The sequence below is a fragment of the Stomoxys calcitrans genome, chromosome 2, assembly GCF_963082655.1.
Source record: "Stomoxys calcitrans chromosome 2, idStoCalc2.1, whole genome shotgun sequence".
Classification (NCBI taxonomy): domain Eukaryota; kingdom Metazoa; phylum Arthropoda; class Insecta; order Diptera; family Muscidae; genus Stomoxys; species Stomoxys calcitrans.
This window is the reverse complement of record NC_081553.1, coordinates 225,327,937-225,344,732: the sequence shown is the minus strand read 5'-3', so window position 1 is coordinate 225,344,732 and position 16,796 is coordinate 225,327,937. Positions and strand designations below refer to the sequence as shown.

The 16,796-nt window shown below is 33.1% G+C and overlaps 1 protein-coding gene across 12 annotated transcripts in view; it reads right to left on the bottom strand.

Annotated features, from left to right (window-relative positions):
• LOC106083555 (synapse-associated protein of 47 kDa) overlaps positions 1-16,796 on the bottom strand; it is a 236,268-nt gene that overhangs the window by 9,438 nt on the left and 210,034 nt on the right. For 11 of the 12 annotated variants that reach the window (XM_059363804.1, XM_059363808.1, XM_059363811.1 and 8 more), the window contains one exon: positions 15,921-16,235. The exons of the other annotated variant lie outside the window; for it this stretch is intronic. In XM_059363804.1, coding sequence (XP_059219787.1) covers positions 15,921-16,235 — 315 coding nt within the window. The remainder of the gene's footprint in view (positions 1-15,920; positions 16,236-16,796) is intronic. 12 annotated transcript variants of the gene reach the window in all.

Below are 16,796 nucleotides of genomic sequence, written 5' to 3'. Positions count from 1 at the left end.
AGGACTGCACTCATTGATATGTGAGAAGTTTGCCCCTGTTCTTTAGTGGAATGTTCATGGGCAAAATTTGTTATGTTTTTGTTGTTGTATATATTGGCAAAGAATACAAAATTCCTTAAAACTATAGAAATGGAGATAAGATGAAATGGATGGTTTCAACTCCCAAAATACCTTGTGCAACCGAACAGATAAAGAAAATGGAGGAGAAGAAAACGAAACGAATGACACCAGTTTTGAGATAAAGCGAAGAATAATACTGGCAAACAGATGCTACTTTGGATTAAGCAAGCAGTTTAGAAACAAAGTCACCTCTCGATAGACGAAGATTACCCTACGCAATTACACTGATACTACCCGTGTTGTTATATGATTCTGAGTCATGGGCACTTGTGAAGGCAGATGAGGCAGTGCTTGAAGTATTTGAGAGAAAGATTCTTCGTAAAATATATGGACCAGTTTGCGTTAATGGAGAATATAGGCGACGTATGATCCACGAGCTGTATGATGAGGATAGCATAGTTACAGGCATCAATATACAACGGCTGCGTTGGACGGGTCATTTTGTCAGAATGGATGAAGAAGTTCCAGCAAAGAAGTCGTTGAAGGCAAACACGGTGGTACACGCAAACCGGGAAGACCAAAAGCCCGATGGAAAGATCAAGTGGTAGGAGACACTTCGAAACTTGGTGTCAGAGATTTTGGAATGAGCGCAGAAGTTCGAGGGGCTTGGAACGCTATTCAACGTTTGGCTAGTGGAACAAATGTTCTGTCATAGTCAATTAAATTAAAGTAATTATAGAAATGCCCAAGGCGTCTTCGCTAGCTCATATTTATGTTTGAAGGGTTTGTGTATTGAATTAAAAAGTATGACAAGCGCCTATGAAAAAATAAAACAAATTATATATTTATTGAATAATAATGATTTAAATCAAATAAAAGCGTTATGCAAGTGAACGCTAGTGAAGGTAATTTATTCAATACCAACTTAAAAATCAAAAACAAAAGGTTGATAGTCCGTATGGTGGTTTAGGTTGTTTTTTTGGTAAATATAATATTTAAATATTTGAAAATTTGAAACTAAAAACACAATGCTGCAACAAAACAAATGAGGACTTGTGAACAGCTAGCGACAGTAAAATTCAACCCTCTTGGCCAAAGGCTCAGGACAGGCCTCTAGGGAGTGTTGTTTTGATTGGTTTACGTATAAGATATAATAAAACTAAGTCTAATATTTGTATATATATATAAATTAACCAAAATCAACAAAACAACTATGGGAACACGCACACACATTTAGGAATATTTGAACATTTGATTTGAAAAGAAAAAAAAAACAATTTGTATATATAGATGAGGAGCAATATATATGGTCCAACAAACATTGAGAATATTTGGAAAATTATAAGGTTTTAGTTAAAACACCACTAAGAGAGAGGAATATAATTTGGAAAACAACAAAACGAAAAAAGAGGAATATGTGAACCAAGAAATAAACTCAATTACTCATTGGTAGAACCAACAATAAATTTGACGAAACTTACCACACAAAATGTAAAACTTTTTTGCTTTTTGCGATTTCATTTTTGGTGTATGTATGGTTTTTTGGTTTGGTTTTTGGTTTATATTTGGTTTTGTTCTCTGGTTTTCTTTTTTGAGTAAATATTCTTTCATTTCGCAATAATACATTGGATTTGTTTTATAGTTTATGGGCTTTCTTTCTTTCGTTTCGTTCATTCATTCATATACGGGCTTTGAGAGTAGTTTTCTTTCGAGGAAAGTGGGATTGGGGGCGGGGGACGTTTTTTTCATGAAATTTGTTAATTTTCTTTTCAGTGGTTGTCATATGATGTTTTTTTTTCTTAATTTTTTCTTTCATTCATTTGTTTAGAGAGAGGGAGTGGGGGGGTGGGTTATAATTTTTCTTTCTTTTTGGTTTTTGTTAATAATTTTGTTTTAGCGTAAATCCATTCAATCTTCTGTGGGATGATTCAATAAAAAGAAATAAAATAAACAGAAAAGAAATTTGTTATGATTTTCTTGTTTATCGATTCTGAATTGCTTTGATTGGTTTTGGTTTGATTTGAAATATAAATTGTTTTATCGATTACAGCAAAACTTAAAGGAAAACTTAAAAAAAAAAAACACAAACAATTGTAGGAAATTTCATAGAAATTGTATTTTTGTGGAGAACTCTAGTTTATTAGAAATTTGGGAGGTTATTTTTGATATACTTTTTTTTTGTTTTATTTAATAAGTTTTATATTGGTAGGATATATATTGCGAGATAGTTAGAGAGAGATACAGAGAATTTGGAGGAGGGGATAGTTTAGGATATATATATATATATTTTTTTTTGTTTAATTTTAATGAACATAAATAAATGAAGGAAAACGATAATGTTAAAACAAATAAATTTCTTCACAAATGGAATTAACTGATTTTGTTATGATGTAGTTAACTAGTATTTTATTTTTTGCATTATAAATAGTTTATAAAGTTTTCTCGATAACTTTAACAAAAAGGAAAAAATAACTTTGTTATGAAAAAATTCCAAGAGTTTTGTTATCGAAAGTACAAAATATTATATGAATAAATATTGTCCATCCTAAATTATTCATTGTTGTAAGTAATGAAATTCCATTATTTTTTATCAAAAACCTAAACTTGATTGCAATAGTTATTAAAATTCAATTGCAAATCGAAATTCTAAATTCGATTACTACTGATCGATTACAAATGCTATCGAAATTGTCGTTAAACTGCTATCGGAATTTGATTAGGAATATAAGATGTATTTTATATTTTTTTACAATGCAATTCACAACGTATCGGTTATAATTATGTGTTATCGCATGATATCGATAACTATTCAATACAAACTTTGCATCCCAATTTTATTTTATTCTATTTAACTACAATAGTTATAAGAATTCGATTGCAAATGTAATCAAAGTAATCCCATTTCGATAGGATGGATTACTACAGCTAGATAAAAAATGTTATCGAAATTACAGTAAAACTGTTATCGTAATTTGATAATGAATTTTAGGTGTGTTTTGTTTTTTTGACAGTGTAAATCTCAACTTATCGATTATTTTTATTTGTTATCGCATGATATGGATAACTATGCAATACAAACTTTGCACTGAAATTCTTATGACATCTGATTTGCACTCGATTGGTCTGAAACAAATCGCGGCAAATATCATTGTAACTGAAACCACATTCCCATTACAACTGTTATCGAAATTTAATTAACGATTTTACCTAATTAAACGACTAGCCATATATAGGAACATTGGTTAATTTTCGTTTTTTTATATTTTCCTTTTAACTCGATAACTGTTATGTATGATAAGTATTTAGAAAACTTAGTTTAGAATTGCCTAGGCTTTTCTACAGAGTAATCCAATAAATGTCGTATTTATATATTAGTTATTAAAATAACAAAATACTATTGCTATAAGAATTAAGCAAATTTTATAATTTATTGGTGGTTTTTTAGTTCATAAAATCCGGTATCGAAATGATGATTTTGACAAAATTCTAAATTTTTTGTTGTCAAATACAACTGTTATCGAAATTCGAGACATGTTGTTTGTCTTCGTTTTGCTATTTAAGTTGTGTGTATAACTTCCGATAATGTCCAATTACAGTTTAAATTTTGGTATTAACCTTATCGCTGATATATATAACTTCCGATAACGTGAAATAACAACCAATTGCTCAGGTTGCTCTACAGAGCAAAGAAGAATTGGATTAGAGCTCCTACTCATAGTTTGGTTATCGAATGGCAATAGTAATAATTCGATCACAATAGTTATAGAAATTTGAACAATATTGTTCATCCATATGTGAGTAGTTTGCCCTTTTTCCTTAGTGGAATGTTCACGGGCAAATTTTGCAATTTGCACTATTCATCTACTAAGAGTGAATTTTATTATCAATAATTTTTTTTTTTTTTTTGATCGAAATTCCATATATTTTGCCAAAAATTGATAATTTTGTTTTCGATTACCATTGTTATCGACATTCGATAAATGTTATTATGAATTCTATCATGTATGGAAAATTTATTTATTCATTGTTGCTGGAATTATCGATTATTTTTTTATAGAAATTTAATCATTATATATCATCAAAATTCGATAATTTTGTTGTTCGAATACAATGAAAGTATTTATCGATTCAATAACGAAATTTCATAGTTTTTAGAATAAAAAGTATCGATCAGAAGTTTGTTTTTTGTAGTTAGTTTTTTTAGTCAAAAACTGGATAATTATCGATCTTCGATTAATGCTGTAACATCCAAAGATGTAAACCATGTATGGAAATCATTGTTTCACTCAGTAGGGAATACAACACGAGCTGTTTATTATGCTAAAGATTGCAGGGAAAACTGGCAGTGAAAAATAATGAAATTTGATTGCTTTATTCTCGATAACGTGCAATAACTGCCAATTTGTTGTTAATAATACATTTATTTTGTAATTGAAGGTAAATAAAATATAAATAACACAAATTATCGAAACTTGAAATAAATTGTTCTTTAAACATTTTCACTAGACTTAATTATTGAAAATCCATTTTTATCGTAAATTGATTGTAATTTAAAAATCAATTGTTATCGAAAATCGATTGTAATCGAAAATCGATATATATATATATATATATATATATATATATATATATATATATATATATATATATATATATATATATATATATATATATATATATATATATATATATATATATATATATATATATATATATATATATATATATAATTATCAAATATCGGTAGTTATCAAAAATCTAAATATACCGATAATAGAAAGATATTAAGGATCGAAAGATATCGAGATTTGAAAATAGATGCACAATAAATCATTCCTTGTTTGGTAGGAATCAAGCACTAGCTTTTAAGCTTATCGCTGCTAGTATAACTTTGGGTAACATTGACAATTCTATTAAAGTTGTTAATGAGTATGGTAACGCATGGAATCTCGATAGAGTACAAAACAAAACGTCGCGTTTAGTTTAGTATAGCTCTCTATAATACAGATTGTTAAGTCGTAAAAACTAATATTGTTTTCTTTGAAACTTGATTTTGCATAATAGATAACATTCAATAACTGATGTTTCCTCATGATAACTCCATATTCTTATAATTGAACAAAAACTATTGATAAGAAATTTCATCGAAATATGAATCAATCATTCTTTTGTAGAGAAAAACCCCGACCTCTTTAGCTAAGCACTGATATTTATTACTTACGATATTAGTATAGATAATTCCCCCCTTACTTGTTATCGAAAGTATAAAAATGTGAATTTTTATTGTTATTTAAATGATAAGAACGAAAAATGTTGTTCGTATTATAAGTATTAAAATTCGATTGTCATCAAAAACTTCCTATTAATCGAAAATCGATAGCTTGATTTTACATTTTTATCGAATTCCAAAAGATTTGTAAACTACTAAATTTGCTATGAACATTCCGTTGAGGAAAAGGTGGTACTTCTCTCATATCAATGAGTGCAGTCCGATTAAAGTTTAAGCTCAGTGATATGGGGCTTTCTTTTTTATGCCCGAACGGCGTGCCGCATAGCGACATCACTTGGTAGAGAAGATTTAACATCTAAGTATACCCCCCGAATACAGCCAAATTTAGTAAGAGGGTTACCACCGCTGAAAATTTTGCCTAATGTTCACACCGGGACTTAAACTCAGGAGTTCGGCGTTATGAACGACATGCTAAACTCTGTGCACGGTGTCGTCCTCAAATTATACACCCATTAAACAAGATGCTTGTTTAAATTTATTAAAATCTAAAATCGGTAGCTTTTGTTATCGAAAACGGATAGCTTTTGTTATCGAAAATCGATACTGTATTATAAAAAAATCGTTTATTTGTTTATCAGTATTCGAAATCCTATTATAGGAATACTATTACAACTGTTGTCGAAATTCCAATAAAACTGTTATCGGAATTCGAATTTACTTTGCATCAGAAAATCGATAATTTTTTTTATCGTATCAAAGTTAACACACATTTATAAACACAAACAGCTCCTTTTATAGAAAATTGATAAAATTCATTATCGAATTACCACTTTTTAAGCTGTATTACCCCAGAAATCGAGAAATCGATTATTTGTTTGTCAATATAAAAAATCGATATTTTGTTTATAACCATTCCAAATTCGATTACAATGGCTATTGAAATTTGAAAAGAACTATTATCGGAATTATATTACAACTGTTGTCGAAATTCCAGTAAAACTGTCATCGGAATTCGAATATACTTTGTATCGAATAATGATACATTTTGTTATCATATTAGAAATTTCAACGAAATCCATTGCAGTTAATACCCATTTACGAAAGCAAACAGCTCCATTTATCGAAAATCGATAACTTCTATTATCGAATTAAAATGTTTTAACCAAAAATTTAAGCTATTTCACCCTAGAAATCGAGAAAACTTTATAATTTTTTTTTAATTCGTCTTTGTGGTTTTTTATAATATATGTGAAATGATGTTTTTGTTTTGTTTTAGTTATGAAATATTTTTCATTATTAATTTTTTTTTTGTTTTGTGGTATCTGTCACAGTATAGGTTGTGAGTGAGAGGGAGTATAGGTTTGTTAGTGTTTAGGTATGTTGGGGTTGTGTTGGTGTAGTGATTGGGGTGTGTGCAATACTACTGATTGAGGTCTGTAGGCAAATTTTGTCCTTAAAGTGAAAATTTTCGAAAATAATTTCTAGGAATTTGTTTTTTCTTGTTTTTTTTTTGCTTGCATAATTAAAGGGGGAGACAAATTGATATACTTTGATATAGAGTTCGTTTTGGAGATTAGCATCTGTTGCTGCATCATCATCATCACCACCATCTATCTTCATCTTCAACATTGTCAACTTTTGTTAAAACATCTTTGCGAAACGTTATATAAGTATTATTATGTCTATATATGTTTTTATAGTTTTTGTTTTTTTACTTTTTATTGTAGATCAATTTTCTTTTTAGTGGATTATTATTTGTTGTTGTTTTTTGGTTGGTTTTGTTGTTGTCGTTACTCTCTATACAAAAAATCATATTAGGTTTTTTTCTTCTCTATATATAATATATATGTATGTTGTATATAATTAGTAATCGGGATTTGCATTTTGTTGTTGTTTGGTTTGGTTTGGTTTTTGACGATTGGTTTTGTTTAGTAATTAAATGTAAAAGCTGTTTTATTTTGTTTCAAAAAAATTTCATTAGATTACGATTAACGGTTATTTTCGATACCAAAAAAAAAAGAAAAAAGAGAAAAAATAGAAGAAAAAAAAGAGAAAAATATACAACATTTACAGGGTTGTATTTTCAGAAAATTCTTTTTGTTTAAATTTTGATTGATTGATTGATTGTTTGTACATAAATGAAAAATAGGTAGGTGGTTTCGAAATATTTCGTTCTGGTGACGATTTATTTGCTTTTTTTTTTTGGGATCAAATTGAGTTAATGTATGGTAAGATTAAACTAAATTAAAAAATTACTAGAAAAAATTATATGTAATAAAATGTACAAAAGGAGTTAAAAAATATAGAATGCCAAAAGAGAATTGGAATGAGTTAATTGAACATTTGTATTGAAATAACTTTGATATGGAAAATATTACAATATTATAGCATTTGAAGTGGATAGTTTGGATAAGAAAATGGTAGTTTTATGGTCAGAAGTCTGAAATCAGACTTATATAGACATTTTTTGTACAAAGTGATATTAAGGAAGCGACAGATCTCAGCCTGTGAGGGAATGGTAACACGAGTTAGCTACCAACTCAGCTACAGCGGCTTTTTTAGGAATTAAATATAAGAAAATATGATTAAAGAGCCCTTGGCTCTTGACCCCCTTAATATAGACTACCCCGGCAAACGATTTAAGGGAAATGATTTGCAAATCTGCATTTGGAATGTCCATTTTTCCTGCAAATACAAATTTGCTCATGAACATTCCATTAAGGAACTGGGGCAAACTTCCAACAAATCAATGAGTGCTGTCCCATTCAATTTTAAGCTCAATGATGAGGGACTTTCTTTTTATAACCGAGTACGACACCTCTTTGGGGTAAAGTTATTACATGGCAAAGTATCTCACAAATGTCCCCAGCATTAGGAAGGGATAACCAACGCTGAAAAATGTCTGATTTTCTGCGTTATAGGCGGGCATGCTAACCTCTGCGCTACGGTGGCCTCCATACTTTCTACAGAGAATATATTCGGATCATACTTGGCAGGACATTACGAGCTTAATTTCAGCCCAATCGGGTAAAAATTGCGGCTTCTGGGAGCTCAAGATGTCAATTCAGAAAATCGGTTCACATCGGAGCTATATCAGGTTATACACCGATTTAAACCATACTTGACACAATAGTTGGAAGGTATAATAAAACACTAGCTATAAAATTTCAACCAAATCGCAGAACAATTGCGCTCCATCCCGGGGCTCAAGGCGTCAAATAGGGAGATAGGATTATATGGGACCGATATGGACCATACTTGGCACGATTGTTGGAAGTCGTAACAGAACATTATGGCTAAAGTTCAGGCTAACAGAATAATAATTGCACCTTTTAGGAGCTCAAGATGTCAGGTTATGCAGCGGTTAGAACCATTCTTAGCACAATTGTTGGAACTCGTAACCGAACATAACGTGCTGAATTTCAGTCCAATAGGAGCTTCTTGAGAACTTTTTTGAGCCCGTGAAACCGTGGGTCTATTTGGGTGCTATATCCCAATACGATGCGATGTAAACCATACTCAACAGGGAGATCGAAAGACCTAACACAGCTCACTGTGACACGTTTGAGTGAAATCGGGTAATAATATACCAATCTGGACTATATTCGGCAAAATGCTGAGAGGCCTAGCGTTGCGTTCAATTTCAGCGAAATAGGGTAATAAATGCGTGTTTAATGGGCCCAAGACCTCAAATCAGGAGATCGGTATATATGGCAGCTATATATAAATATGCATTGGACAATTTGTGCCAAACTTTAACGAAATCATTTAATGAATGCGTCTTTTATGGGACCAATAACTTTAATCGGCATTTATGGCAGATATATCCAAATATAAATACCAATCTAGATCACACTTAGCAGGAATATTAAGGAACCTAACACATCTCGCAGTGCCAAATTTCAACGAAATCGTGTAAAATCATCTTTTAAGGGCAAAATACCCTTAATGGAGAGATCGGCATAATGGCAGCTGTATCGAAATGTAGATCCATCTGTACCATACTCGGCAACATAACTCGCTGTGCCAAATTTTAAGTGAAATTGGGTGAAAAGTGATCATTTTATGAACCTTAGACCATGAGTCGGGATATCGGTATATATGGCAGCTATATCCAAATATAGACTTGTTGACTTGCCATGTCCAATTTCATCGGAATCGGACAATAAATGCGGCTCTTATGAGCTTAAAATCATAAATTGGGATATGGGTCTATGAGGGTATTATATAAAGTCCGACGAGCCCATCTACAAACTCAACCTACCCCGATCGTGTTGACATGACCTTCCACAATTTGCCATGATCCATGAGACAACTTGCCATTACATCACAGCGCTTAGCCTTTCTTGTTTCTGCCTTCGTAAAAGTGGTGATTCTGTCTTGCCTTAAGTGATGCATTCATAGTTGGTCCCAGTACCCCGGCGCACAATGTTGCTTCATAGTGAATTCGTTGGACAAATATAGTTAGAGTTCACAAATAGTTTTAAAATTTTCCACAGAGGTATATTTGGGCGTAAGATAGAACAAAGTGGAGTATGGTTCAAATCGGTCTATAACCCGATATAGCTCCCAAATAAACCGATCTCCCGATTTAACTTCTTGAGCCTCTTGAGGGTAACGTTTTTATCAAATTTGGATTTTATTTTGCACAATGACTTCAGTATATAACCTAATATAGCCTCCATCTAAACCAATGTCTTGCTTTGGGTTCTTAAAACTATAGAAGGCGTTTACTTTAACTGATGACTTTATCCCTGAATTTTGTTTTCCGTTTTACTGTTTCTTAAGTTTTGGTTTTTGGTATATTACCAAAAATTAATTTTTACAAAATAATCCAAAATATTGAATTGGTGCAAGTTCGTGCAGTTGAGGGACCTCAAATATAAATATATTTTAAAATATTTAAAATATTATTATTGAGGCATTATTTGTTGAAGTACGTAAGTAAGTCACTACAAAAGACTTGACAGACAAAATTATTGAAATTTTGTTGACTTTCAACAAATTCTTTATTTGAGGTAGTTATTAAAATAGGCGTACTACGATGTGGAGCACAAAACTCCCATGCCATTCATGACTTGCAAAACCAGGTGTGCAAGGTAACAAACATGAGATCATGAGTTCAATATTCTGCGGCACCGAAATTTATTTTTAAGGGTTAGTAGAGAGTGACAGGGGAAACCCTGAGAGCAGCAGTAAAACGAACGAGACAAAGCAGCACGAGACCGAAAAAAAAATAACGAAAACATCATCACCCGAAGCAAAGCACATGCGTTGGTTGGTTGGATGGTATTTCTCATGCTTATAGATATATTGTTGTTGTATGTTGGCGTAAAAAGAGCGCCTTTTAACAACAAATTTGTTCTTTGGGTCGCTGAGATTCAAAATAAATTGTTGCAGGAAAATTAACAACTTTCGTAGTTATTTTTTCGACCAAAGTTGTTGTTTTTCAAAATTATTTTTATCTGTGTATGGTATGGAAGCATATGCAGCCAGCATGGTAAATATGCAGCCTGTAGACCCACAAAGACAAATTGTCAACAAAGCTAAATTGTAGACTGTCTCTACTCCGAAACCTCTTCAAATCGACTTTTTTTTAATATTTTCCATACTTATTTCATTTAAGTATGAATCCAAACATGATTTACTTTTTGTTTTAATTGCTAATTATAATTTGAACAAAAAAAAGTAAAAAGAATATTTTATAGTTTTTTTTTTAAGTTTTAAGAAAAACGTGCAAATAATTTACTAAGAAAAAAATTGTTAATTATTCTAAATTGTATAAATTTTGTTGTTGTTAATAAAATTTTTTCAAATATTAATAATTACAATTTGTTATTATGATTGAAAAAAATATGGTTTTTGCAGTTGAAATGACAAAATGTTGCTGTAGTTGATGGTGATGAAGTTGTTGCATTGTTGGTTGGTTCTTGGCCATTGAAATACATGAATGACATATGAGAGAGAGATACGTAGACAAAGTTGGATTTTTTGTTGTTGTTTTTTTTTTCTTTAATTTTTTTCTCTTAAATTGAGTTTGAATTAACACTAATCTGTCTGCCATTTCGGTTTAATTGTTGTTTGCGTTTACAACAAAATGGCATTTAATGGAGTAATAAAAAAACAAAAAACAACACAAAAGTTGGAAGTGAAATAAAAGCAAAAAAACTGAATATTAAATAGAATGTATGAAACTTAAACGAGAAGGATGATTAACGAAATACATGAAACAAAAGACAAAAAAACAAAAAACACCATACATAAAAATTTACAAAATTGCACTATAAAATCGTTAAACAGCCGTTTGACATGTGTCCTGTAGCTTGTACGAGGAATTAATCGATAATGGATTGAGGCAGGCAGCCTCCGTCGCGGTTGGCAGCTATAGGTTACAACATATCGTGATTCATATCAAATAACAAGAAGTAAAACTGATTAAGCTGGGCGTTGCTATTCTGCAGATGCATCAGAGCGGCAACAGCAGGATCAACCTGAAGAAAAATCTCCTTGTCCCGGTAATATAGTGGCCCAATGGCAAACAATTGCCTCTTCCATAAAATAAATCGTAAATCTGAACTCGAGTGTCCTTAGGAACCTTTTTGTACCCACCACCTTTGGATGGTGGTATACTAGTCTAGTCATTCCATTTGTAAGACCTCGAAATATTGGTCTAGGACTCCATAGATCTAGATCTCCCGATGATGAGTCTGTAACCCATAAAAGCTTTTTTTTATCCGATTTCGCTGAAATTTGCAACAGTGAGTTTTTTTAAGCCTCACGGCCCAAATATGGTTCAGATCGGACTATATTTAGATAAAGCTGCCATATAGACCGATCTCCCGATAAAGGGTCTGAAGCCCATAAAAGCTTTATTTATTACCCGATTTCGCTGAAATTTGCAAAAGTGAGCTAGTACCACTAAAAATATGCAAGTACTACAATTCTGCAGTTGGTAGCAACGTACCAAACGAAGGAGAGGTATTGAAAAAAATCGAAAGAGGTTACGTCTTTTCTGCTGGAAGAAATTTCCTGTATCATACTGTTATCCAATTGTAGTGCCGACGAGGATTTCAATATTGAATGCTTACTGCTTAGTAAACATGGGGTCAGCGTAGAAGTAAATTGGATGAATAACAATAAGGCAGCAGGAGCCGATGGTTTGTTAGCCAAACCATATAAGAATATTGGTAGGTCGCATACATTAGCTCATCTGCTTAATCTGGCTAGAAGAATGCTGTGTTTCCAATAATTGGCACCAGAGCGGTGTATTCAGTGTAAACAGTTTAACTAAAATGGGGTGAACATAGTAGCAGCATAGTTAAAGTACAATTAGGCAGCATGAGCCGATGGGTTGCCGGCTAAACTATTTGAGGAAGATGGTAAGGCCCATGCATCAATGTCTCGATATAAGGTTTTAGGCCCATTAAAGGCGCATTTATTGTCCGATTTCGCGGAAATTTGGGACAGCGAGTTGCGTTAGGTTCTTCGACAACTTTCTCCAAATGTGGCCCAGATCAGTCCAGATTTGGTTATAGCTGCAATATAGACCGATCTCTCGGTTTAAGGATATGAGCCCATAAAAGGCGCGATTTTGCCAAAATTTGGGACAGCGAGTTGCGTTGGGTTCTTCGACAGCTTTCTTTAATGTGGCCCAGATCGGTCCAGATTCGGATATAGCTGCCATATAGACCGATCTCTCGATTTAAGGCGTTGTGCCCCTAAAAGGCGCATTTATTGTCCGATTTCGCCGAAATTTGGGACAGTGAGTTGTGTTAGGCCCTTCGACATCCTTCTTTTATTTGGCGCAGATCGGTCCAGATTTGGATATAGCTGTCATATAGACCGATCTCTCGATTTGAGGTTTTAGGCTCATAAAAGGCGCATTTATTGTTCGATGTCGCCGAAATTTGGGACAGTGAGTTAAATTAGGCCCCTCGACATACTTCTGCAATTTGGCTCAGATCGGTCCAGATTTGGTTATATCTGCCATATAGACCGATTTCTCGATTTAAGGTTTTGGAGCCATTAAAGGCGCATTTATTGTCCGATGTCGCCGAAATTTGGGACAGTGAGTTAAATTAGGCCTTTCGACAAATTTCTTGAATTTGGCCCAGATCGGTCCAGATTTGGATATAGCTAATTGGGTTTGGGTCCATAAAAGGCGCATTTATTGTCCGATGTCGTCGAAACTTGGGACAGTGAGTTGTGTTAGGCCTCTCGACATCTTTTTGCAATTTGGCCAAAATCGGTCTTGATTTGGATATAGCTTCCATATAGACCGATCTCTCGATTTAAGGTTTTGGGGCCATAAAAGGCGCATTTATTGTCCGATTTCGCTGAAATTTGAGAGAGTGACTTGTGTTGGGCTCTACGACAACTTTCTCTAATGTGACTCAGATCGGTCCAGACTTGGATATAGCTGCCATATAGACCGATCTCCCGATTTAAGATTTCGGGGCCATAAAAAGCGCGTTTATTGTCCGATTTAGCCGAAACTTGGTACAGTGAGTTGTGTTAGGGCCTTCGATATCCTCCTTCAATTTGGCTCAGATCGATGCAGTTTTAGATATAGCTGCCATGTAGACCGATCTCTCGATTTAAAGTCTTGGTCCCCCAAGAGCCGCATTTATACTTCGATTTCGCTGAAATTTGCCACAGTGACTTATGTTAGACTTTTCGACATCCTTATCGTATATGATTCAAGTTGGTCTATATTTGGATATTGCTACCAAAATTGAACAATGGCTTGTACTTATTAGACCACTCAATGTCCAGGGCAAATTTGGTCCAAATCGGACCATATTTCGATATAGCTGCTATGGGGGCATAAAATATGCATTTTTGACCGGATTATGACGAAAGGTGGTTTTTATATATACCCGAGGCGGTGGGTTTCCAAAGTTCGGCCCGGCCGAATTTAAAGCCTTTTCACTTGTTTTTATACCCTCCACCATAGGATGGGGGCTTACTAATTTCTTCATTCTGTTTGTAACACTTTGAAATATGCGTCTGAGACCCCATAATAAAGTATATATATTCTTGATTGTCATGTCATTTTTAGTCGATCTAGCCATGTCCGTCCGTCTGTCTGTCGAAAGCACGCTATCCTTCGAAGGATTAAAGCTAGCTGCTTGAAATTTTGCACAAATACTTCTTATTAGTGTAGGTCGGTTGGGATTGTAAATGGGCCAAATCGGTGCATGTTTTGATATAGATGTTATATAAACCGATCTTGGGTCTTGACTTCTTGAGCCTCTAGAGGGCGCATTTCTCGTCTGAGTTGACTGAAATTTTGCACGTGGTGTTTTGGTATCACTTCCAACAACTGTGCTAAGTATGATTCAAATTGGTTCATTATCTGGTATAGCTGCCATATAAACCGATCTGGTATCTTAACTTCTGGAGCCTCTGGAGGGTGCAATTCTCGTCCGATTGGACTGAAATTTTGCACATGATGTTTTGGTACCACTTTCAACAACTGTGCTAAGTATGGTTTAAATCGGTCTATGTTTTGATATAGCTGCCATATAAACCGATCTTGGGTCTTTACTTCTTGAGCCTCTAGAGGGCGCAATACTCGTCCGAGTTGACTGAAATTGTGCACGGGATGTTTTGGTATCACTTCGAACAACTGTGTTAAATATGATTCAAATCGGTTCATCATCTGGTATAGCTGTCATATACAACGATCTGGGATCTTGACTTCTTGAGCCTCTAGAGGGCGCAATTCTCATCCAATTTGGCAGAAATTTTGCGCGTGGTGTTTTGGTACCACTTTCAACAACTGTGCTAAGTATGGTTTAAATCGGTCAATGTTTTGATATAGCTGCCATATAAAACGATCTTGGGTCTTTACTTCTTGAGCCTCTAGAGGGCGCAATACTCGTCCGAGTTGACTGAAATTGTGCACGTGATGTTTTGGTATCACTTTCAACAACTGTGTTAAATATGATTCAAATCGGTTCATCATCTGGTATAGCTGTCATATACAACGATCTGGGATCTTGACTTCTTGAGCCTCTAGAGGGCGCAATTCTCATCCAATTTGGCAGAAATTTTGCGCGTGGTGTTTTGGTATCACTTTTAACAACTGAGCCAAGTATGGTTAAAATCGGTTTATGTTTTGATATACCTGCCATATAAACCGATCTTGGGTCTTGACTTCTTGAGCCTCTAAAGGGCGCAATTCTCGTCCGATTTAACTGAAATTTTGCACGTGGTGTTTTCTTATCACTTCTAATAACTGTGTTAAGTATGATTCAAATCGGTTCATCATCTGGTATAGCTGTCATATAATAGCATAACACGTAAGAGATTAGTCTCTTATAGTCGATATCAGATCCTCAGAAAAAGAAGGCTTTTAAACGATTTTATAGTAATGGCTTAAGTGTTACATAAAAATTAACCAAGAAATGAATCCAAAAATATTTACAACAAACAAAACCTAATGTATATTTACATAGAAAGCATACAAAAGAGTTTTTTTTTTTTTAAATCAACATGACAAAATGCAACTAAACAGAAGACACAAATTGGAAAAACTGAGGACAAAAAACCAACATAAATGAAGTTAATTTAAAATAATTTTAAATAAACTAAAAGAAAATGAAAAGAAAATTAAAATTCTTACCATCATTACTCAAGACATTCGTAGAGGTTTGTAATTGTTGGGTCATACTATCGATGCCGAGTTTGCGCATGCCATCTTTAATTTCTTCCAAATCACTATCTGTGGTCGTTTGGAAGGCATCGGAAACAAACTCTGACTCGGAGGTTGATGCTAAACGCACAGCCTTTTGAGGCTCTTGGGTAATGCACAAATTGCCAGTAGTCTCTGACTTTGAGGAGGAGGAGGAGGCATCATTTTTGGATGATGATGTTTGATCAGATTTCACAAGGGATTTATCATTTGAAGCTGAAGTTTCTTTTGTTTGGGAAACTTTAACTGGTTTTAAGGGTTTTTGAGATTATTTTTAAAGACATTGATCGATGCGTTTGTTTTTTTTTTTCATTATTGAAAGTTGTTGGTTTGTTTTGTTGTTGTGTAGTAAAGTGTTGATTGAGGTCGTGTATATATTTTTTTTTTAATTTTCAAATTTCATTTTTAGTTTTTTTTTTCAAAGGAAAAAAAAAATTGAAAAAAGAAAACGAAAATAATCAACCAAGTCAGAAAATAAACATGAAAATAAAATAAAATAAAACAAAATTTAAAAAAAAATAAACAAATATAATAAAACTTATATTAAACTTAAAATCTACAATAAAGGTGCATGGTTCCTTAGGGAACTTTTTTTAAAGAGAAAAGAAAAGAAAAGACAACTTAAAAGAGAAACTAGAATACTTAGCTGAATATTAAGAGTAAACAAGAGAGAACCACAAACCGAAATAGTTTAATGAGCAAAAAAGAAAAATCCAAATCAATTTTTTTTAAAAGAGCTCAACGGAAAACGTTATACTTTTTTTTTATTATTTTTGTATAACAAAACTTTAACGCATTTCTTTTATT